Consider the following 25,516-nt stretch of genomic DNA (forward strand, 5'->3'; position numbering starts at 1 on the left):
TGGGTGGATCACGAGGTCAGGAGATCGAGACCATCCTGGCTAACATGGTGAAACCCCGTCTCTACTAAAAATACAAAAAATTAGCTGGGCATGGTGGCGGGCACCTGTAGTCCCAGCTACTCGGGAGGCTGAGGGAGGAGAATGGCGTGAACCCGGGAGGCAGAGCTTGCAGTGAGCTGAGTTCATACCACTGCACTCCAGCTTGGGTGACAGAGCAAGACTCCATCTCAAAAACAAAAAACAAGAAACCAAAACAGGCCAGGTGCAGTGGCTTACCCCTGTAATCCCAGCACTTTGGGAGGCTGAGGTGGGCAGATCATGAGGTCAGGAGTTCGAGACCATCCTGGCTAACATGGTGAAACCCCGTCTCCACTAAAAATACAAAAATTAGCCACGCATGGTGGCGGGCGCTTGTAATTCCAGCTACTCAAGAGATCGAGGCAGGAGAATTGCTTGAACCCGGGAGGCGGAGGTTGCAGTGAGCCGAGATTGCACCACTGCACTCCAGCCTGGGCAACAGAGCGAGACTCCATCTCAAAACAAACAAACAAACAACCATGTGTCTTTAATGTTTTACCCATTCTCTGATGGGTTATTTCCCATGTAACCCCTCATAAAGAGAGTTGCACCATTTCATAATACTAAGTTGAACCATAAGAAATTGCTGAGATTCAACCACTTTAACCTACAAAAACAGCAATTTCATGTGATTGAACCTAATACTATTTCCTAATAATAAAAACAAAAGATAGTTTAAACTAATTATTATTTAGCAATTGTGAATAAATAAAGATTAGAGATTTTTCTGAGTGAAATGGATCTCTAAGATGGTATCTAAGTAAAGGTGTGAATGCCATAGTTAAGTGAGGAACTATATTGGACCCTTTGCATCTTACTGACGTTATGGCTTACCTCTCTTCTTTGTTTTTATTTTTGTTTTGTAAGAACGGCGACAAAGCAGCATCGCCCAGCGAGTTGACTTGTCCTCCAGGTTGGGAATGGGAAGATGATGCATGGTCTTATGACATAAATAGAGCGGTGGATGAGAAAGGTAAAATTGTACATCTGTGACCTGATCAGGGCTCTGCAGCAGGGCCTTGGTTAATCAGGGTAAAGGTTGCTTGGGAGAGAGGGGCCTCACTTTGGTCTACGGCAGGGATCCCCAGCTCCCTGGGCCACAGACCGGTACCAGTTCATGGCCTGTTAGGAACAGGGCCGCACAGCAGGAGGTGAGTGGCAGGCAAGGGAGCCTTACCATCTGAGCTCCACCTCCTGTCAGATACGCGGCAGCATTAGATTCTCCTAAGAGTGCAAACTCTATTGTGAACCACACGTGACAGGGGTCTAGGTTGCGTGCTCCTTGTGGGAATCTAGCCATCCTCCCCTACCCCACAACCCTGTCCATAGAAAAATTGTCTCCCATGGAACTGGTCCTTGGTGCAAGAAAGATTGGGGACTGCTGGTCTGTGGCATCTGGGTCATGTGGCACCATCTGTGACTAATCAAATGTAGAATCCAAGGGACAGGCAAGTGTATGGACAAGTGCTAAGTGGGCAGGGGTGAAAAACATCAGGTAATGGGGCCAACTGGTTGGGTTTTGAGATACTTAGGGATCCAGGATGAGAATTTGGGAGGGAGCTGGAGTCAAGATTTTCTCTATTCTAACCACACCCCATAACCTCCCTGGGAACATCACATTCAGGGCCCCCTTGACTCAGAAAAGAGAACTGTAAACTACCCTTAAAGTCGTCCTGTGCAGCAATGATGCAGACCATTGATACAGCTTCTGGTGTGTGTCTTTTTCTGAACCATAATTAAAGTTAAGTGAACAATAGCATTTGGAATTATCAAAAGAGAAAATCTGATTCATTTCTTTCTTTATGCATGGTGCATAGAACTGGCATTGACCCAGAAGATTTCAAATCGATTATAAGCTCTTCGCTGATCTCAATGCACACACCAGATCTTGGAATAATCGTTAGCATTTGACTGGGCAATAACTATGGGCTAAGTATGGCCCTAATGCTTTGCATATGTTATTTTGATAGTGTTAAAATACTGTAACCCTATCAAAAGGTGTGTTTTATCTTTACAGTGGGGAAATTGGGCCATAGGCGGGTTTACCAACTTGCTGGAAACCTATTCAGGTAACAGCCAAGATGTGGCGATGCTAGGATTTGAACCCAGGCTGTGCAACTGCACAGTCCACATGCATACCTGGTGTTTCTTCCTGCCTCTTGAACTGTGCTTTATTCTTAAGTGCACTCAATTACCGTGAATGACTGGAAGCCTAAAAGTTGGGGAGAATATGGTCACCAAGGAAGCATTTTGAGGAGCTGAATGGGAATGAGGCTGTATCCTGTTTGGCTGAATATCCCAGCAAAGTGAAAACAGCCACGCATTCCGTCACGATAGTACAGAACATTTGGGGGCAGGAAGAGTGACCGAATGTTTCCTGGAGGTTTATTTGGTGATCTGGCAAATGCATCTCTTTTGGGTAACCATTCACAAACTGTGTTCCAGGCTGGGAATATGGAATCACCATTCCTCCTGATCATAAGCCCAAATCCTGGGTTGCAGCAGAGAAAATGTACCACACTCATAGACGGCGAAGGCTGGTCCGAAAACGCAAGAAAGATTTAACACAGACTGCTTCAAGCACTGCAAGGGTAAGAGAAGCAAGGGAAGGGAGCTGGATTGGGGAGCTCTGCCCTCCTGACCACAAAGTCCCGGCTAACTAGCCATTTCTGCAGCAACTACTCACAAATCCAGAGCCTAATACTGCACTCAACGGTTCTCAAAGTGAGTCCACCCCAGCCAGCAATATCATCATCACCTGGAAATTTGTTAGACATGTCCCACCCCGAACCTACTGATTTAGAAATCCTGGGGGTGGGCCCAGCCAGCTGTAGTTCAGTAAACCATCCAGGTGATTCCCAGGCAGGCTAAATGAGAACTGCTACAAAGGTGTTAAAAGAAACAGAAACTATTTTGGCAGCGTAATATAGTAGCGGTAATAGCTCAGGACTTGGAACAAGATGTGTAAGGATTCAAACCCTGAATTCCCTTTCTTTCTCATCTGCAAAATGGGAATAATATCTATACCTTTTAATTAGGGTATTGTAAGCTTTAAATGGAATAGTAATAAATAGAACAATAACACTCATAATAATAAGTGGCAGGTATAGAAGTGGCTTTCTCTAATGCTAGGTACTCAATATGCATCATCTATAGTCTGTAAGGTTTGGATTTTATGCCCATTTGACAGATAATGCTCACAGAGTTTAAATACACTTGCTGTAGGCCAAGTGTTTAGTAAGTGACAAAGCTGGTGTTGGAACCCAGGCTAAGCTAAGTCCAAACAGGAACTCTCTCTATTCCACAGAATGGGTAACTCTGACATTATTTTTATTAGATGGTGAGCTTCTGGAAGCAAAAATTGAGCCATAGTCATCTTTGTATCCTCCTTGCTAACTCAGAAATGTGCTCCCAGTAAATAATCTACTCAAATAAATGAGCTAATGAATGAATGAGTCTTTTTTTTTTAAATTTAAGTTCTAAGATACATATGTAGGACATGCAGGTTTGTTACACAGGTAAATGTTTGCCATGGTGGTTTGCTGCACCTATCAACCCATCACCTAGATATTAAACCCAACATGCATTAACTATTTATCCTGATGCTCTCCCTCCCTCCACTCCCCGGCCCCAGTGTGTGATGGTCCCCTCCCGGTGTCCATGTGTTCTCATTGTTCAGCTCCCATCTATAAGTGAGAACATGCGGTGCTTGGTTTTCTGTTCCTCTGTTAGTTTGCTGAGGATAATTGTTTCCAGCTCCATCCATGTCCCTGCAAAGGACATGATCTCGTTCCTTTTTATGTCTGCATAGTATTCCATGGTGTGTATGTACCACATTTTCTTTATCCAGTCCATCATTGATGGGCATTTGGGTTGATTCCATGTCTTTGCTATTGTGAAGAGTGCTGCAGTGAAAATACGTGTGCATGTATCTTTATAACAGAATGATTTATATTCCTCTGGGTATATACCCAGTAATGGGATTGCTGGGTCAAATGGCATTTCCGGTTCTAGGTCTTTGAAGAATCGTCACGCTGTCTTCCACAATGGTGGAGCTAATTTACCCCCCCACCAACAGTGTAAAAGCATTCCTATTTCTCCACAGCCTCACCAGCATCTGTTGTTTCTTGACCTTTTAACCTCTATTCTGACTAGTGTGAGATGGTATCTCATTGTGGTTTTGATTTGCATTTCTCTAGTGATCAGTGATGTTGAGCTTTTTTTCATATGTTTGTTGACCACAGAAATGTCTTCTTTAGAGACGTATCTGTTCATGTCCTTTGCCCACTTTTTAATGAGGTTTTTTTTTTTTTCCTTGTAAATTTGCTTAAATTCCTTGTGGATTCTGGATATTAGACCTTTGTCAGATGGATAAATTGCAAACATTTTCTCCCATTCTGTAGGTTTTCTGTTCACTCTGATGATAGTTTCTTTTGCTGTGCAGAAACTCCTTAGTTTAATGGATATCTCTTTATTGTTTAATTATCCCAGGCTGATGGGGTGAGAAGTTTCTGAAGGTGCTTGAACCCTCTCCTTCCACACGAGGGCACCAAGTTGAAGTGGGAAGAACACTGAGCCACTAGTTAGAAGGCTCAGGATATGGCCTGGCTCTACTAATGAGTATTTCCGAGACTTTGATCATGTTTCCTAACCTGCCTTACTCTTGGCTAGGTGAAAATTTTCACTGCTACTATTTATGTTACTGGAGGGTCAGGTACAAGATTATGCTTAACCTGCATTTCACATTTATTCAAAGTGAAAAAAATGGACCCAACCATAATTACCCGCATGGAGCTCTCATTTCTCAGATCTGAAATATTATTCCATATTATTTTACATTTATTAAATCCAGTCATACTTTTAAGGTATTTAAATCAAATTTCTGCTGTGAAAATGTCAGCTGTGTGCAAGCAAAGATCCTATCTCTTCTTCACTGCGTCCTCAGCCCCTAACACGATCCCTGTCACATAGCAGGCACTCATATTTGTTGAATGAATAGAATATAACATTGAAAACCGATACAGGCCGGGCGCGGTGGCTCAAGCCTGTAATCCTAGCACTTTGGGAGGCTGAGACGGGCAGATCACGAGGTCAGGAGATCGAGACCATCCTGGCTAACACGGTGAAACCCCGTCTCTACTAAAAAATACAAAAAACGAGCCGGGCGAGGTGGCGGGTGCCTATAGTCCCAGCTACTCGGGAGGGTGAGGCAGGAGAATGGCGTGAACCCGGGAGGCGGAGCTTGCAGAGAGCTGAGATCCGGCCACTGCCCTCCAGCCTGGGCGACAGAGCAAGACTCCGTCTCAAAAAAAACAAAAAAAAGAAAACCGATACCACTGGTAGATCAGTAGTTTTTAAGCTAAAAAGTACCACATGAATGTATTAGTTATTACAGAAATAACATATTCTGATCTATCACTTAATTATTAGTTATGGCAGCTGTAAGCTCAGGCAAGACATTTAAACCTGGGAGGGGGCATTTGATTTTTGTCCTACATATGTAAAATGGAGATGCTAATGTTTTACACACTATATCACAATAGCAACATTTTTATGAACTAATGAAGTGAGAAAACAGAAAGCAATTTGAGAAAGAATCCACTTGCTTCACCCACCCCCAAATCAGGTATGCCCACAACTATGCTGTCATAGTCTGGTTATCTCTCCGCACTACCGCAGTCCATCAGCTCTGCAAGGCAGACGTCCTGTCTGGGTTTTTTCTTTTCTGTATTTCTGGCTGTAGCTCAGTACTTGGCACAGAGTAGATTTTGAATACTGTGTATCTGTTGATTGATCAAATAACCTGTTTTATCAATAAAAGGAATATCATCATCATCATCATCGTCATCATCATCAACATGTTTACTTCTGTTTTAGGCCATGGAGGAATTGGAAGACCAAGAGGGCTGGGAATATGCTTCTTTAATTGGCTGGAAATTTCACTGGAAACAACGTAGTTCAGATACCTTCCGCCGCAGACGCTGGAGGAGAAAAATGGCTCCTTCAGAAACACATGGTGCAGCTGCCATCTTTAAACTTGAAGGTGCTCTTGTAAGTACTAGGTTGCCAGAGCACAGATCATATTGGTATAGAGAAAATATGTGAGTGTTGGGTACAGCACTGCCAACTCCATAGAGGTCCCTGTAAGCCTGGTACTATAAGATGGCAAATATTCACAGGTTGAGGGAAAGCCACACGTCCTGGGTGCTCAATACCTCATGTAGAACGAATAGACCATTAACACAGGAGTGTTCTAAGAAATACTACTGTCGACACACCTGCTTGACCTAGCATTTTCCAAATGTGTCTGTTCCAGGACCCTCGTTTCAGGTAACATCTATTCACATCCCAGGCACAAGTTCCTGGAATCATATCTTGGAAACTGCAACTGTTCAACAAAATATTCATACATATGTTCATAAAGATACAGATGTGAAGGGGAGGAAGTCAGAAGGCTAGCTCACAAAATTAGAGAGCAATATGGAAGCACATATGGAAGCACAGTAAAGAAGTCAGCGGGGAAAAGCAGGCAGGTAGAAGGAAGGAATAGAGAATGGCAGGGGGTGATCTAAAACAATAGGGTGGTCAGGAGCCATTTCTCAATAGCCTATTTTTGTATTTCTGCACTCTGACCCCACAGTACTCTGCTACTGCTGCTCTTTCTCTTCCTTATCCCATCCTTTTACTCCCTATTTATCCTCTACATTTTTCCTTTTTTCCCCTTTCTTTCAGCAGCAGGGCTTGGCAAACCTGGACTCGAGGTAGGAGGGCTGGCTCCCACTTCCTGCTCGGCTGCTTTCCAGCTAAGCGACTTCAGGGAAGTCACTTGCTATCCTGGGACTTATTCGTCTTTTAAAAAATGGGATGTTTGCACGATAACATCTTTTAAAAGCTAGAATTCCATTTGTTTGTGATTCTTGCCTGTTGGTTGGTTGGATTGCTTTTAGGCAGTGTTTATTGACTTATCTGCTAATTGACTCTGTTAATTGACTTTAGGGGGCAGACACTACAGAAGATGGGGATGAGAAGAGCCTGGAGAAACAGAAGCACAGCGCCACCACTGTGTTTGGAGCAAACACCCCCATTGTTTCCTGCAATTTTGACAGTGAGTTTTATTTTATTTTAATTTTATTTGTTTATTTACTTATTTTTTGAGACTGAGTCTGACCCTATCACCCGGGCTGGAGTGCAGTGGTGCGATATCGGCTCGCTGCAACCTCCCAGGTTCAAGCGATTCTTCTGCCTCAGCCTCCTGAGTAGCTGGGACTACAGGCACACGTCACCATGCCCAGCTAATTTTTTGTATTTTTGCATCTTCTCCATGTTAGCCAGGCTGGTCTTGACCTCCTGACCTCTCAAGACCCATCTCAGACTCTCAGAGTGCTGGGATTATAGGCGTGAGCCACCACACCTGGCCAGCAGTGAATTTTAAACATGACTTTGTGAATTCCACTTCTGTAACTTTGATCTTAAGAAAACTCTTCAAATTACCGAATATGATTTTTAAAATCTCTTCATGCAAACATGACTTTCATTTTCATCCTTGATGAAATGGGTTTTTAAAAATGCAGTTGAAAACCATATCATAGATAAGGTGAAGGGTGGTCAAATCACTGATTTTAACAGTCTGTCTCGTATGTGCTTATTCTGTCTAGTAAGCCCCCCAAAACTGAAATTTTTAACTAGGGAAAAAGGCACAAAAATTTAAATCATGGTTGGTTTCAATAACAACCTTCAGGATTTTTGGAATGAGACAGACCTGCTCTACAATAATATTAGCAAATGCTTATATAGGTCTTAGAATGGGCTAGGAACTGTACATATTATAACTTTTTAATCCTCATAACAACCCTATAAGGTAGATGTTATTATTGTCCCCATTATACAGAAGAAGGAACCAAGGTACAGGAAGATTAAATTACTTGCCCAAAGTCTTATGGCTTATGAGCACTAGAGAGATTTGAACTCAGGTCGTAGAGCTCCCAGAATCTGTACACGGAATCATAATGCTCCGCTATCTCACAAAGAGAGAGAGAGAAAGAGAGAAAGAAACAGAGCGAATGTGTGTGTGATAGAGAGACAGAGAGAATATAATAATAAAAGGAGTATGAATATTTTGAAATGTCAAAGAATCTTTTAGATGATAATTGTTTCCCAGATCTGATGCTGAAGTAGTATAGAAAGCTCTATTTCTATAACTGCTGGAGACCCAGTTTCATTGTAAAGGTCTGTGATAATAAGTAGTACCCTAAATTCAGTTAGTTTATGACAGAGGTAATGTTTTCCTGATTGATATACTTTGCATTGAGCTTACTATAGTATTTTTTTTAAATAGGATTTTTGTTTTTAAGACCGAGTCTCACTCTGTTGCCCAGGCTGGAATGTAGTGGTGTGATCTCAGCTCACTGAAACCTCCGTCTCCAGGGTTCAAGTGATTCTCATGCCTCAGCCTCCCGAGTAGCTAGGATTACAGACGTGCACCACCACGCCCAGCTAATTTTTGTATTTTTAGTAGAGACAAGATTTTGCCATATTGACCAGGCTGGTCTCCTAACTCCTGGCCTCAAACAGTCCGCCTGCCTCAGCCTCCCAAAATGCTGGGATTACAGGCATGAGCCACCGCACCCAGCCTAAAAAATAAATTTCATTTTACAGGAAATAGAACTACTTTGGGAGGCCACATCATCACTATTCTGTGTGCTCTTTGCTGTGGGGAACTATAATAGAGTCAAGTGACCCATTTATCAGAAACATGTATTTTTTCCAAATATTCCAGTAAAATAGCAGTTTACAGTGTTACGTTTCTTGTAAGTAATCTTCATCCTGTTTTTTTAGGAGTCTACATCTACCATCTGCGCTGCTATGTCTATCAAGCCAGAAACCTCCTGGCTTTAGACAAGGATAGCTTTTCAGGTAAAGGAAAAAAAAATCTCCATGCTACGCATGATTACATAGCATGCTGTTTTGCTTCTGTGTTTCAAGTGAATGCTTTTTGTCATTTCTAACAACAAAAACCCTTTACATGTTGAGATTATTTTTGCATGCTTGAAGCAAACTGCTCAGTGATTAGATAAATCATCACGGAATGCTTTAGACACCATTGCTGGGTGCTAGTGATACACAGAAGATACTTCTGATACTAATAGATATTAATTAATTAAGTAATAAGAAGCACTGAGAAAGTGATTTCTCATCTCTGTTTATATACATGGCTGCGTTTTCATCCCTGGACCCTCGGGTTGATTGGTAAGTTAAGATCCTTTAAGTTTTTTTGTAGGCTCTCTCAAGGTATCAAAAAGATGACAAGTTTGCCCATTTGCCTACAGCACCAGGCTTTGAGCAGTTTGGAGTACATTTTAACCTTCTCCTCTGCCTGCTCCCCACATTCTCAATAACATAAAACCATGAGGCTTTGTCATCTCTTGCACTGACACCCAGCTGCTTTCGTTGCTTTGGACTGGTTCTGAGAGGAAGGCTATTGGCAAGGGACGGGGGAGGAGGGGAGAACAGTCCTGTCTGGGGATTTCAGTCCTTTCTGCTGAACCATGGATAGTTCAGGCTATCTGAGGAGCATTCCACTTCGGGACTCAAAGCCCAGCAGAGTTTCCCTGGGCCTTCTATGAAAACACCTCTTAACCCATTTCCCGTTTGCCCTGAGAAATGAGTGCTGGCGGCGAGCTGTACTTTTTCTTCCAAACAGGAAGTGTGTTAGAGCATTTGACTGACAATCTCATGTGCTCGCATCAATTTTGAAGCGTGTTCCAAGCACTAATATTTACCAATATTTGTGAATGTTTTCCTTTTCTTACAAATTTGACCAGATTCAAGGTTATCCCTGCGATATACATCTCCAACAGGGTCTTTGAAGACATTTTCAAATATTTTCCACCAGGGGGCACTCTATCACTGAAAGTTTAAAAAACAAAACAAAACAAAAAAAACTTTCCAAAATTCTTGACTAAAGCTTCCTAAAACTCTAAGCACATTCCTTGCAGTTTTGGAGATAGAAGAATTATCATCAGGGCAAAAGCAAAGGGTTCATATGATGGCTCCCCTGCTAGAAACCAAGCACTTTTGGCTTATACAAAAGTTTCAGGCTAGATACTGTGTTATTTTTCAGATAGGTCAGCCCCCAGGCAACTGCAAAAAGGTTTGATGAAATTATTTAGCATGGAGGAGAACATGGATTATTTCTCCATGCATAATATTGCTTTCTCTCCATTCTTAAGTATAGTGAGACAAAGTTTTCTGCTGTCATAGATTGTAAACTCTATGAGCATCTGAGCTTTTCCTGTTACTGTTGTGCTCTTGAGACCTGGAACTCAATAAATATTTGCTGAATGAATGGATTACCATCAACATTAGAAACAACTATAATAAAAACTAGCATTTATCAAATGCTTCCTATAGGACAGGCTCTGTCCCAAGTAGCTAACATTCCTTATATCATTTCGTCCTCTCAACACTGTGAAGCAGATATTACTTTCATTGCATGAAGGAAGGGATCAACGTTTAGGAAGATTATTTTTTCCCTCAAAGTTACGCAGCAGGGGTGAAGGGTGGGTGTGGACCCCAGGTGTATCTGACTGCAGAGCCTCACTCAACCATGAGTGCAGTACTCTTGCAGAGAAAAACTGTGGGCCCCATTAACCTTGGTGGGGACATATTCCAAAGACAGACCTCTCAGTACACATCAGGGTCTCGCTTCAGGTGCCTCTGCTGCAGTGCCAGAACCTTCCATGGAGAACTCCCTGCTCCCTAGAAACCCTGTCTCCAGGCAGGTGGTGAGAGCCCACTGTCATTATATCCAGAGGAAAAGAATATGGTTGCAGTGAGTGGTTCTGGGGAGTTAGATTTTAGCCATGACCCCATTGTTATTCTCTTTTTCTGTTTTAGATCCATATGCTCATGTCTGTTTCCTTCATCGGAGCAAAACCACTGAGATCATCCATTCAACCCTGAATCCCACATGGGACCAAACAATTATATTTGATGAAGTTGAAATCTATGGGGAACCCCAAACAGTTCTGCAGAATCCACCCAAAGTTATCATGGAACTTTTTGACAATGACCAAGTGGTAGGTCATTTAGAATTTCTAAGATAACTTGGGGATGATGGAGATTTGAAGGGATGAATGTTGGGGAATTTAAGGATCACTTTGTTTCTCTAGGGCAAAGATGAATTTTTAGGACGAAGCATTTTCTCTCCTCTGGTGAAACTGAACTCAGAAATGGACATCACACCCAAACTTCTGTGGCACCCAGTAATGAATGGAGACAAAGCCTGCGGGGAAGTTCTTGTAACTGCAGAGCTGATTCTGAGGGGCAAGGTACGTCACTGTGTTCTTCCTCATGTATTCTGTCAACTGCTTAAAATGCATGTTAATTCTAGGCACTGTGTGCTTGAACTAAAGTGAGTCATTGACATACCCATGTTTGTTTCACAGGATGGCTCCAACCTTCCCATTCTTCCCCCTCAAAGGGCACCAAATCTATACATGGTCCCCCAGGGGATCAGGCCTGTGGTCCAGCTCACTGCCATTGAGGTATGCGGCTCCCCACGTGTTACTCATCAAATCAAACGGATGTGACTGCAGAGCAGGAATCTTTTCTATAGAAAATAGAATCCTGCTGCGTATTTTCTTGCTATCTCCAACTTCCTTTACAACTTGTCCAAAAACTGGAGATATTCATGGGAGTAGAAGGCTTGCTGAGGCAACAAGGAGAGGTCAATTCTAACATTCCTGAGGGCATCTAAACTCTGCATTTACTGGGAGCCAGCAGGTTTCTGAGTTTTTCAGGTCAACTGGAGAACTGGGAGAGGGAAGATGGACCAGAAGGGAATGATGGTGTATATGCCAAGAGATGGGGGCATGGCAAGGAGGCAGAGACGGAAGTTGAATGGGAGCAGTGAGCAATGTTAGCAATGTTGACATGTCAGATACAAGCTGATGACCCCAACCAGGTGGCTTGATAGACAGTGTCTGTCCCACTCTCAAGACTTTCCCCTGTCCAGTCAAGCAGCTGTTAACACCCCAACATTTCCCTTTTCTGGCTGTCTTGCTAAGAGTTCTCAAAGGCTGAAGCTATCACTTCGAAATGCTTGCATGTCAGACACTGTGTTAAGAAGTTTACAGGTGGGCTGGGTGCAGTGGCTCACGCCTGTAATTCCAGCACTTTGGGAGGCCAAGGCAGGCGGATCACTTGAAGTCAGGAGTTCGAGGCCAGCCTGGCCAACATGGTGAAACCCTGCCTCTACTAAAAATACAAAAATTAGCTAGGCGTGGTGGCACATGCCTGTAATCCCAGCTACTTGGGAGGCTGAGACACAAAAATCGCTTGAACTCAGGGTAGGGTAGAGGTTGCAGTGAGCCTAGTTCGTACTATTGCACTCCAGCCTGGGTGACAGAGTGAGACTCTGTCTCAAAAAAGAAAAAACAAAGAAGTTTATAGATGATCATCAGAATAACCCCATGACAGATAACACAATCAGTCTTGTTTGTAGATGAGTCATAGAGAGGTGAGTTACCTTGTCAGTGCTGACACAGCTACTAGATGGCACAGCCAGGATTTGATTCCTACACTCTTAACTGCATTGCTTTTTTAGGGGCTCAGGCAGGAGAAAGAAAGGGGCAAGACCACTTTCTTTGCATGACCTATAAGCTTACAAGGATAATGTTCAAATTAATCGTAAAGACTTTGCCAGTAGTTAAGACAGAATTTTTACTTTTGAGTGTTATTTTTAAAGTGCTGGGTTACCTTCTCCTCTCTTTAAATTGTTTTCTTAGATTCTAGCTTGGGGCTTAAGAAATATGAAAAACTTCCAGATGGCTTCTATCACATCCCCCAGTCTTGTTGTGGAGTGTGGAGAAGAAAGGGTGGAATCAGTGGTGATCAAAAACCTTAAGAAGACACCCAACTTTCCAAGTTCTGTTCTCTTCATGAAAGTGGTACAGTATCGATTCCCTGTAATCACCCATGTGCGTTGAAATATGAAAGTATGTGCCTCACACACACATGCAAACACACACAGTTTATTTCCAAAATCTGACAAATACAAAAACCCTGCCTTATATTCAGCTTGTCAATGACTGTTTCCCCTTAAATTCTCGCACTGTGGCAATGCTTTCTTAAAGCTTCAAAGCAACTCCAGTGGCACAGAAATATCTGTGAGCAATATGTATTTATTTCTCTGGTAAACTTTCCATCTATTCAGCTATCTATTACAGGCTGTTGGTCAACCCCATGAAGGCAGAATATTAACCCCCAGTCATGCATGGACCAGATATACCACCCCCCCACCCCCCACCACAGCCGTGCATGGACCAGAACCCTCTGGATAAGGACTGGTTGTCTGAGGAAGGGGCGGCTGTGCAGGAAGGTATATGGGGCGATGGGGCCATGACCCTGGCAGCCCGTAACTGTGCCCCACCTCCAGGTGCCCCTGGGATGGCACCTTTTTTGGTCCATTGAGGCTACCCTCTGGTTGTTAAAGATGTGAGAGCATTGGATCCAGTTCACAGCATCACTGACCCCATAATACCTGGGGCAAGAAGAGGTCACCCAGTCTTTTCATTTTTAAAGAAGTTAATTTCTTAACTTTAAAAAAAAAAACTCTTTTTTACTCTATTATATAAAGAGGTGAAATAAAGACAGTTCCTTACCTTGAAGTGTTGGAAGACCTACAACCATCCCATTCCTTTCCCCACCCGAGTCGTTTTCCTGACCTTGATGTCTCCAATACAGTGCTCTTGAACTCTAGGGTCACGTGCTTTAACCTCTTATTTTACAGAGGAGGAAACTGAGGCCTAAAGAGGGGAAATTATTTATCCGGTGTCATAGTGTTAGGCCATGCCTTCTACATCGCGGTGACTGTGTCCTAACTACAGTGACAGCTGCAGCGCAGGGCTTGGTACATTCTTACTCAGTACACCTCGTCTTTAATCCTGCGGGCTGAACATTTTCACCTCTCTTATGCCCACTTTGGGGAAAACCAAGAGGTAATGAATTTACACAAGGGAACGTCGCTAGCAAGTGAGTGGCCAGAGTCTGCACATAGGTCCCTCCAACCCCAAAGCCCATGCTCTCCTCCCTATCATGCGACAGTGAGCCACCAGGATGCTTCCAGTCAGGGTCCCAAAGTGGTTGCCCCTGGGCCACTCCCCTATCCTTGTCTACTCCCCACACCTCCCCCACCTTCCAAGTTCTAGTCTAGAATCTAGCCTTAGTCAGCAGAGAAGAGAAAAATCACTCAGGTGACCCCAGCTTCTACTCCTGTGTGAAGCCAGAGATAGAAGTTCACCTGAACCACATACCAAATGGGCCCCCAGGTCAGCTCATGCTTCCCCAATCAGGCATTGTGACCAAAGCCACCAAATTCCATGAGAGGGAGCCAGGGGGAGTCGAGGAAAAAGTAGCAATCCATTTCTGCACGGAATTTCCAGGGCGAAAAGAGTCTCAGCCACAGTTATTTCCCTTAGAAGTTCAGTTTTGTCTTGACCATTTCTAAAGTCTGCTCAGAACTTGGCTAGTAGATGACCAAAGCCCTGGGCTTGTTAGCCTTGCACATGTCCCCTCCCGGGAAGCAGAGCACAGGGAAGAGTACAGGGCAGTGACTGAGAGGAAAGAGCATGGGTCAGTGATTCTACACTTAGGGGACGCAGCATGGAACAGGTACTAGTACTCTTCACATAGAATTCAACAATGTTACTATTACTCATGAAATAATGGGGGCATGGAAGAGTTAGCCAGGTGGTTCATGGTGGCAGTGCCAGGATTTGACCCAGGCAGTCTGGCTGACAGCTCACGCTCTTAAGCACTGAGCTCCTTGCCTAGCACATGAGTAACTATTGTGAGTCCTCTGGGCTATGTGGCAGAGAGAATCTGGACTGGTCCATCAGGGGAATTTTTCTCAAAGCTGCTCTTGTCTGGTCTCGTAAAGAGAAATGAAACCTACCTTTGTGACCCCCCAGTTCTTGCCCAAGGAGGAATTGTACATGCCCCCACTGGTGATCAAGGTCATCGACCACAGGCAGTTTGGGCGGAAGCCTGTCGTCGGCCAGTGCACCATCGAGCGCCTGGACCGCTTTCGCTGCGACCCGTATGCAGGGAAAGAGGACATCGTCCCACAGCTCAAAGGTAACGTGCAAGTCTGTGCGGAAGTCTAGGGGCTTTTCACGCATGACTCTGATGTACTCTTTACAAACGTTCTCAAGGTAAGTCCTGGATTCATTGGCTACCTTTTACAGATGAGCAAACTGAGTTGCGGTGTGTTATGTCACTTTCCTAAGGTTCTATCATTCGTAAGTGGCAGAGCTGGGCTGGAATCTCGGCCTCGTTTTAGGGGTGGGTGGCGTGCTCCAGGGATTCCTCTCTGAAGCGTCCGGCTCCCGGGTGAATGTAAGACTTCTTCTGAGGAAGTGTTAAGTGCTCATGAATGTTCCCTATTTACTTTTCAACAAGCAGCTAGCAAAGCAGGGAGAGCTGTTCCCACATCAGTGATGGGGATGAAGCCATTTCCTCCACCTTTCACTGAATGGTTAGGAAGCACTCATTGACTGCCACGTGCTCTTCTAGATACCTGGGGACAGTGGGGACCAAGACAGCCGTGTTCCCCTCTCACAAAGCAAGAGTGCAGCGGGGAAGGCAAACGAGGAAGTGTGCAGTTGCAGTCCAGTGTGATAAATACCTTGATGGGGAAAACAGGAAGCTCCCTGACTCCATGAACATTGACAGAGGAGGAGATTTTATTTCAGATTGCTTTCCATCTGTTGGCCTACCTCATTATCACATATAATTAATATGTAAATGACAGAGCAGGGCATAATACTTACTTTAGATTTCCATAATAAATAATAGCTAGTGATACAGCATTTTGCAATTACCCATTCAATAGTTACTTGCTTTTAGCTTACCATGTGCTAGGGACTGTGTTAGGGGCTGGGGGCTATATTGCATCAGTGCAAGAGATCCCAGGGCCCCTGGCCTCATAAATTAGACACCGTGGGAGGGCTGGAACAGCCTCATTCAGCTGATCCTTGGTGGCTTCAAGACTGAAGCAGATGTCTTCTATTTAAGCAGCTGTGTCACTAACTGGTTCTATTAAAACTTTCATAAGGGTTGGTATTGATTTTACAGAGCCTCTGAAACTCATCTGCTGTGTAGGTGTGAGCATCCTGGATCCCTGATTCAGAGAAGAGGGAGAAAATCCACAGTCACATTTAAGCAAAACTCTACATGTGCTTATCAAGAAATGTCCCACGTAAAACATTTTATGCTGAATTGATGGTGCCTAAAATAGCAGCATTTTTTATAACAAGGATTGTTGTAATTGCAGGATTGTTTCATTTTAAGGTTACTAAATGGAGAGAAACCACTTTCCTGGCTTTTTTTTTTTCTTACTGTTCTCATGAGAGAAGGTTTTTTTGGTCCAAATACATGAAATCATCCAGAGGATACAAATGCTACACGCTTTCTCTGGCCCTGGAATCACTTACGTGGATCTGTTTGTGTCTATTGCTCAGGGGTGGGCTAGGTCCAGGGCAGACATAGCCTGGCTAGTGATTCTACGTAATCAGTGTAGAGTGTGGTCAAGGTTTCAGAGAGCCCCAGAAAAGGAAAATCTGGTCCTTTCATAAAACCAATGAGAGGTTAATGGCCTTATGTTGGAAGTGCACAGAATACCATTCTCCTGTCCCTTGGACTTTGTTTTCATGAGGAGGGTGAAGTGGAGAACTGATCCTCTAGGAAAGAGCTTGCGTTCAGTTGTGTTCCTGTGTCCCTGCCCTCTGGTTGTCTTGTTCCGTACTGTGCAGTTGTCAGGATCTGCAGGGGAGCCTATCTTGGAAGTGTAGAGACTGCTTACAGGTCTAGGGATGCCACCTAGATCTAAAACTACCTCACACAGTAACTGATAGATCACAGATGCTCAGGAAATGTCAGTCTCCCCTCCTCCCCAGTGTCCCCCTGATGGTTACTCCAGGCTCTGGTGTGGTGGTTAAAACACAGCTTTGGAGTCAGCCAGACCTGGGTTACTTACTCCCCAACTTGCCACTAATTGTTTCACCTGAAGCAAGTGACTTGCTTGCTCTTAGCTTCCGTTTGTTTTAAAATTTTTAAAACGGGGAAAATGGCACATATTCTACAGGATTATTGAGGTATGAAATGAGATCATGTAACTAAAGTGTTTAGCTGAGTGCCCAGCACATGGTAAGTACCAAAAAAGGTTTCTTGCCTCTCCTCCTTTATGTCCTGTATGTCAATTGCCAGAGTGGGTTAAACAGAAAGTTCTATCGGCTTGGCAGAGTTTGTTCTGTCTCGGTTCTGGCCTCCTGTTAAATGTCTTTCTGTTCGATGCTTCTTCAATAAATGGAGATGTACCTCTCATCCTATCCCCACCCCAGGGTGAGGCTTTGGTACCCCCGCTTTAGCTGAAACAAATGTAGTAAGCCCAGGGATGACTACTGAGTCCATGCTCTAACCCCCAAATCCTGAGTCACAGATATTTTGGGAATTGTACATAAAGTCAGGGCACGTGTCTTCTCCCTATATATACGCTGTTGGGAATAAGGGCTGAATAAGCCAGTGCAACCTCAGACCTGAAATGTAAAACAATCCACCCTGCTTTTCTTTTCCTTTCCTTTCTCTTCCTCTTTTTTTTTAAAATTTAAGTTCTGGGATACATGTGCAGAACGTGCAGGTTTGTTACATAGGTATACACGTGCCACAGTGGTTTGCTGCACCCATTGACCTGTCATCCACATTAGATATTTCTCCTAATGCTATCCTTCCCCTAGCCTCTCACCCCTCCTTTCCCTTCTTTTTCTTATTTTTCTCTTATTTATTTTCTGTGTCTCAGGAACAAATTTCAAGAAAAGAAGACTCCTTCAGATGTAGGCTGTCTGTATGTTCTCACTTATAAGTAGGAGCTAAGCTATGGGAACACAAAGGCATACACAGTGGTATAATGGACATTGGAGACTCAGAAGAGGGAGGGGGATAAAAGGCTGCATATTGTACACTACTCAGGTGACAGGTGCACTACAATCTCAGAATTCTCCACTATATAATTCGTCTGTGTAACCAAAAGCCTCTTGTACCCCAAAAGCTATTGAAATAAAAAATCGTTCCCCACCCCTACTCCTGCACCCTCTACAGACATATATTGACACAGATCTTTTTTGAGCACTTTCTGTATAGGCACTGGACTAATTATCTAAAACAAAACAGTGTGGACATATCCCCTAGAAAATGTCTAAAACCATATTATATTTGGGGAAATGTGATGGATTGTTGGGTTATTTTCTACATTCAGGTGTTGCCCTCCCTATTCCGTAAGTCTCATCCAAGAATAAACTCTACCAGCCACCCTATGGCTGTTAAACTTGAACTTAGAGTAGAATGTTCACCACTATATTTCTCTAAGTATCTTAAATTTAAAAAGTATTTGTCTTGCAGCCTCCCTTCTGTCTGCCCCACCATGCCGGGACATCGTTATCGAAATGGAAGACACCAAACCTTTACTGGCTTCTAAGGTAGGCTTCAGAGTTCATCATTGCATGCTGTCAGTTTTATCTTCCCGATGTCTAAGCATTTGGTGAATTCAGTCAAACAACAATTTGTTGCAATTATAATCATCAGCCAATCCATTTATTGAAGACTGAGTACAGACAAGAGTCTAAATCTCGCACTCATCAACAGTTATGACACTGTCTAGAGTAGTAGTCTTCAACCCTCACTAATAAGTCACCCAGAATACTTAAAATAAAACCCATGCCCAGGCCCCACCTCCCAAGAGGGAGAGGGACCTAGACATCAGTATGTTTTTAAATCTTTCCTCGAATGATTTTATATGCGGGCACGTCTGAGAACCACAGGTGTAGACAGTCTGAGAAAGATCATTTGCTAGAAAGCGAAGTGTCAGAAGCAAATTTATAGCATTGCAACATTTAGATCAGAGGTAACACGCAACACACCAGATTCTTCCCCCTATATAAAGCAGAAGTGTTTCAAAATTTCTAATGACCATATTTATCAGTATATGGGACACCCAGGTTTTTATATTCACTGTCATTTTGAAGTGAAGAAATTGGTTGAAATATTCACTCAAGGCCCTATTTTAAAATTAACTATTCCAGCCACTTCTACATGAAGGAATGGCGGAAAAAGTCTCAGCCCAGAAAAAAAGAAAACACCAAATATCTCCCTGTTTCTCTTGGCATCTATGATGAACATTCACAGCATGTTTTAATGTGCAAACTAGCCCAAAAATGCACATGATTGCACTTTAATATGTTATGTCCATAAACAGTGCCTTTAAAAAAATCTACTTCCTTCCCACTGCATTAAAATCACTAACAACTGGACCGTATAAAATATAGTCTCCACAGCCAGCACTGTGCAGGAGTGTGTGTGATTCTACTCTCTGGGAATCCTACATAGTCACAAACGACAATATCAAATTTCCAATCCCATAGGCCAAAACTACTGTGATCACTTTGTAAACCATCCCAAATATCCCTAATAATATGCCTAGTAGCCTTGGCAGAAATTAATATACTTAAGATCTTTTCTGTAGATTTTTACAACTACTCTAGAAAAAGACATTTTAAGGTCTTGCTGTATAATCTGCCTCCAGGTTTGCCATCTCTCATCGTCAGTCAATTCTTATTACATGCCTTCAGTGTACTCAGTAGCCCTAAGTACAACTGAGGAACAGGAGAAGAATAAAGTCAACAATCTATGCCAGTATTTTCATTCACTTCTTAACCATAGTTAGGAAATGTGACTATGTTACTGTAGCAACACTTTATGAAAGTTCAGTTTACATCATAGAATTAAACATTGCAACATAGCAGGATTGGGGATGGTAGTATCAGTCATTCCCACTGTATTGTAAATTGCTTTAATCTGCCTGCTCTCCTAATATCTAGTTAAGGTATGCTGTGTTGATAAGAAAGGCTGGTTGAAATCTCTAAAAATCTGAGTCCACTTGTTCATCAAAGTAGACATGGCACATCTGTACAAAGTCAAATAAACAAAGTTGCACTTTGAAAGAGCCAATAACAAGCTTGCGGATGTCCTGTATTACATGTACATGTAATGTACATGTAATGCACATGTATTACCACTTAATCCAGGCCTTGTGTCTGGGTAAATGGAGGGAATGCCTTAAAAATAACTATGCTGTTGCTGGGAGCTGGAGGCTGTGTCTTTGAGTGACAGTGTCACACTCCGGAAACTCATGGCATTACTCTGTGATGTCCATGGGAATTCTTAACAAATGGACTGAGCACTATCACAAGAAAAGTGAGAAATAAGTCTTTGGGGAAAATTGGTCAAGTGCTAGCCAAATAACATGGACATGCGTACATGGCCATCTCAACAATTACCTTCCAATTCCAGTGCTTAAGCAGTATGTCAACAGCACTCAGCAAAATGGCTTCTCCAGCGACAGTGCATGTATGTATGATAAACAAATGCATGAGGCTGCCTGGGGCTGTGGGACCTTGGCCTAAAAACTTGAATTATTCTTACAACTCTTTCTATTAGTAGATTTTGGAGTGAAAAGTGATCTTTAAACAAACGTGATTGTTTTAAGCCTAAAAGAAGAATCTTCTGTGCCATTTAATTATTTGATTCCCATTGCAAGTTTATTATTAGATATAATAAAGCAAGTCACATCAGTTGCTTCCATTACCTTTCCACATGAACTAATGATCGTGTAGGCATGAATAAATTATCCCATACTAATCCTAAAGTTTAAAATCAGCAACTTATCTTAAATAATGCCTTTTAGGCCGGACATGGTGGCTCATGCCTGTAATTCCAGCACTTTGGGAGGCTGGCAGTTGGATCACCTGAGGTCAAGAGTTTGCGACCAGCCTGGCCAACATGGTGAAACCCTGTCTCTACTAAAAATACAAAAAATTAGCCGGGCATGGTGGCGGGCGCCTGTCATCCCAGCTACTTGGGAAGCTGAAGCAGGAGAATCACTTGAACCTGGGAGACAGAGGTTGCAGGGAGCTGAGATCATGCCATTGCACTCTAGCCTGAGCAACAAGAGCAAAACTTAGTCTAAAAAAAAAAAAAAAGTCTTTTAAATCATGAACTGCTATTTTCCTTGAAATGGTTTGAATTGCGAACAAACGCATTCTAAAAATCTGATTTCAGGAACCATTGAGAATGTAAGAGTACTTTGGAAATAAAATCACTCTCTCCAAAATCTCAATTCAGCTGTGATGATCTAACCCTTAAATCTTGCTTTGGTATGAATCTAATAGAAAGAATTGCCTATCTGTCCCTCTGCCTCTCTTGGCAATTCCATTGTGCTGAACAAAAATCAATCCAGAAAATACCAAGGGGCACCTACGGAAGCAGCCCCATGGCCTCTCACATGGCAGCCGGAGGAAGATCCTTTAGGATGAACATAAAGTTAGGATCTCAGAAAAGGGTCTAGTCAGCATGTCTTTAAACTGCCACTGAGGACGAGCCTGGCTAATGCCCCAACAGATACCAGGACCACATTCAGGCCCCACTTCCCAGTTCTTCATTCTCTCATCTCCTGGATGGGCCCTAGATCGGGGTGGGTTCTCTATGAAAAAAATCACGTGAAAGGATTTGGCCAATGGGAAACTTCACATCCTCATATTAGAGCAACTTTGATGGATGAGTATTTATTTGGTGCTGTAACATAGGCATGGTGGAGGGGGTACCTACATGATAACATTGCAGTCAAACATATCTTGTGACAGGACAGTTTTTTGTGGGGAGGAGAATTACACCAAGTTTGGAGATATATTTTAGGAACTAAACGGAATGTAAGGTCTGGAGCAGGGCGATGAGCAGCTCCATACCCTGCTCCTGTGTGAGCTGTGAAATGTCTAACTCCATCGAAAACATGAGATGGGGGGGCAGAGAAGGGGCTACTTCCAAACCTTTCATTGTAATACTGTGTGTAACCTTTTGCATATTTTCAGAAAAGAAACCAGTAAAGTGGGTTCAGTTGTGGGCTCATCTTGACTTAGAAAAATTTAAATAATTTAAATAACTCATCAAAATGTTGATAATATAAGGCATGCATGAATAATAATTTTTCCTTCTTTCTTTCTCTTTAAACCTCATGTTCCTGGGGTCTCCATATCTATGTGACCTGTTATGTGGTTCGCCCTCTTCCTAACCCGACATGGGCACGAGCAGCTGACAGAAAAGGTAACTATGGTATACATTTTGCCACATCTAAGATTCATGGACCGGGCATGGTGGCTCACGCCTGTAATCCCAGAACTTTGGAGGCTGAGGCGGGCAGATCACCTGAGGTCAGGAGTTCAAGACCAGCCTGACCAACATAAAGAAACCCTGTCTCTACTAAAAATACAAAATTAGCCGGGCATGGTGGCACATGCCTATAATCCCAGCTACTCAGGAGGCTGAGGCAGGAGAATCGCTTGAACCCGGGAGGCGGAGGTTGCGGTGAGCTGAGATCACACCGTTGCACTCCAGCCTGGGCTTAAAACTCCATCTCAAAAAAAAAAAAAAAAAAGGATTCATGTATTTTCTGCCCAGAATTTTTATGGGAATAGTTTTTTCTAAATCTAGGGGGGCCGGGCCCAATGGCTCACTCCTATAATCCCAGCACTTTGGGAGGCTGAAGCAGGCAGATCACTTGAGGCCAGGAGTTTGAGATCAGCCTGGCCAACACACGAAACCCTGTCTCTACTGAAAATACAAACATTCACCAGGTGGGTGGTGGGTGCCTGTAATCACAGCTTTTCAGGAGGCTGAGGCACAAGAATCGCTTGAACCTGGGAGGTGGAGGTTGCAATGCAATGAGCTGAGATTGCACCACTGTACTCCAGCCTGGGCAACAGAGCGAGATGGTGTGTCAAAATTTAAAAAAAGAGCTAAATCCATGGGTAGGTTGCTGACCCATAAAGGGGAAGTAATTCTGTGTAAGTATGTGTAACACACATGCATCACACACACACACATAAATAAGAAGCATATAATGTAATATATAATATAACACAAATAAGAAGTAGCTTTTCAAGGCTGGGCGCAGTGGCTCACGCCCATAATCCCAGCACTTTGTGGGGGCTGAGGCGGGCGGATTACGAGGTCAGGAGTTCGAGACCAGCTGGCCAATATGGTGAAACCCCGTCTCTACTGAAAATATAAAAAGTAGCTGGGTATGGTGGCATATGCCTGTAGTCCCAGCTACTCAGGAGGCTGAGGCAGGAGAATCGCTTGAACCCAGAAGGCAGAGGTTGCAGTGAGCTGAGATTATGCCACTGCACTCCAGCCTGGGCAACAGAGTGAGACTCTGTCTCAAAAAAATAAAAAAATAGAAAGAAGTAGCCTTTCTTGTCCCTTCTTCCTTTCCCCCAAGAGGCGCTATTGCAGGTGACATTCTGTGTTTTTTTGTTTGTTTTTGTTTTGGCGTTACTATTTCCAAGGTAGGTTAAAATAAGCAATGGGTGGGTCTGATAAGAATCTATTCTTGTTATAAATCTGAGTGGGAGGTCTTCTATATAGTTTGACAATATTCCACAAGTGACTCTGACATGCTGTCCCTTCTGTCCAACCAAGAACCACCCATTGAAACCAGAGATTCCCAACACCGTCTCCACATTGGACTCTCCTGGGGAACTTCTGAAAGCTTATTGGATGCCCTGGTCCCACCCCCGACTGATTGCATCAGAATCTCCTAGGATAGGTCGGGAGCCCTGGTCTAACTGAACCATCATGCCTCCCTTCCTTTCATTTCACGTTTTATAATTTTCAAAGCTCTTTCTCCTAAAGATCCCCTACTATTTCCAGAACAACTTTTGGAGGTACATGGAGGCAGGTGAATGAAGGCAGTATGTGAATGCTTTGTCCATTGTATTATTCCATTCAGTGGATGAAGAAATTGACGCTCAGAGACGTTAAACAACTTGCCCAAGCCGGTACAGCTTGTAACTTAAGGGTATGGCTTATAACATAAAGGAAGCAACTTGAATTAAAACCAGTTTTTCCAATTTTTAGCTAGTGAGTATTGTATTACAAGCCATTACTGGCTAAAAGGGCTAAGAAAATGAGATAGTAGAAAACATATATTGGAGGTTTTCTTTAAATTTATATGTATATGTAAATATCAAGTCAACAGAATAAAAATGTAAAAACCAACAAATTAATAGATTATGTCTAAAGGACATAAGAACATTATCTAGTATGACTATAGCCAAACACATTTCATTGGCCAAGAATGGTCATTTCACCTCTAGTTTCTGAGTAGAAGAATCGTGAATGCTTTGTCTATTGTGCATGTAAACAAAAGTCATATAATCTCACCTATAATAGGGTCAGAAGAACCTATTTCTTAACTATTAAATATGCATTTTCCTTTATAGATTGGAAGTCCAGGACATCACTAAAGACTTTTCCATTTTGACATGTTTTTAGGAGGAAGAAATCATGGACTGGTGGAGTAAATTTTATGCTTCCTCAGGGGAACATGAAAAATGCGGACAGTATATTCAGAAAGGCTATTCCAAGCTCAAGGTACCTGGATCTATGCTGCTGTGGGTGGAGAATCGACATCCTTTAAAACTGGCCACAGGCAGAGCTCAGAGGATGACTAAAAGGTCCCTTGGGTGGGTGCTAATGAGCAGGGGCCAGGAAAACCTCTGTCTTCCCAGAGAGCCCTCTCGCACGAGTTTTGGCTTTGCCAAGATTCCAGGGACTTGAGGACAGCTATTGAGTTATGGTTACGTGACTGCCACGTTGGGGCTTGGAGGCATCTGGCAGATGGTTGGGAATGGGCTGGCACCACGCTAATTAGACCATGATGATCCAGTTTGACTCAGGAAAACCCAGAAGTCATAGTGCTATTTCCAGAATGACACAAGATGTCAACATGCTTCATTGTGTACTTTGAACAGGGATTGGTTTCACGAGCTGAAAAGTTGAATCTGTCACATGTATGCAGCATAAAATCACAGCCATGAGAACATGTATACGGGAGGAAGACAAGCGACTGAGCTAGGCATGGCTGACTAGCTCTGAGCTTTCTGTTCATGTTTTGAATTTTCTAATTCTTCGTTCAATTTTCAGCCTGTAGGGTACTCAAGTAGAAGCAGTGCTAAAGTTTTCAGAACAATGTATATGAGAAAAAAAACTTTAGAATGAGAAATATCTGGTCATTGAAATAATTTTCCCCATCAAAGCAAAAAAAAAAAACCCCACACCTTTTCATGTTATTGTCATAATTTCTCAGTGTAGCCTAAGAAATACTAGCATGTAAATAACCATTAATTCAGAAAAATGATCCAGCGGGGCTGAAGGATCAGCCTCATACTCCATCCTCCCTCACTCCCTCTTCCCTTCCTGCCTGCCTTCTTTTCCTCCTGCCTGCTTGCCTTCCTTTCCTCCCTCCCTCCCTCCCTCCCTTCCCTCCCTC

General features: G+C 43.1%; 1 protein-coding gene across 2 annotated transcripts in view; it reads left to right on the top strand.

Annotated features, from left to right (window-relative positions):
• The window catches only part of MYOF (myoferlin), a 179,663-nt gene that overhangs the window by 123,377 nt on the left and 30,770 nt on the right, over positions 1-25,516 (top strand). For both annotated transcript variants that reach the window (XM_011988472.1, XM_011988473.1), the window contains 13 exons: positions 946-1,051; positions 2,524-2,669; positions 5,956-6,129; positions 7,075-7,183; positions 8,914-8,991; positions 10,975-11,156; positions 11,250-11,408; positions 11,526-11,624; positions 12,867-13,028; positions 15,051-15,216; positions 18,535-18,611; positions 22,276-22,287; positions 24,520-24,618. In XM_011988472.1, coding sequence (XP_011843862.1) covers positions 946-1,051; positions 2,524-2,669; positions 5,956-6,129; positions 7,075-7,183; positions 8,914-8,991; positions 10,975-11,156; positions 11,250-11,408; positions 11,526-11,624; positions 12,867-13,028; positions 15,051-15,216; positions 18,535-18,611; positions 22,276-22,287; positions 24,520-24,618 — 1,569 coding nt within the window. The remainder of the gene's footprint in view (positions 1-945; positions 1,052-2,523; positions 2,670-5,955; positions 6,130-7,074; positions 7,184-8,913; positions 8,992-10,974; positions 11,157-11,249; positions 11,409-11,525; positions 11,625-12,866; positions 13,029-15,050; positions 15,217-18,534; positions 18,612-22,275; positions 22,288-24,519; positions 24,619-25,516) is intronic.

Source organism: Mandrillus leucophaeus, unplaced genomic scaffold, assembly GCF_000951045.1.
Source record: "Mandrillus leucophaeus isolate KB7577 unplaced genomic scaffold, Mleu.le_1.0 Scaffold331, whole genome shotgun sequence".
NCBI lineage: Eukaryota > Metazoa > Chordata > Mammalia > Primates > Cercopithecidae > Mandrillus > Mandrillus leucophaeus.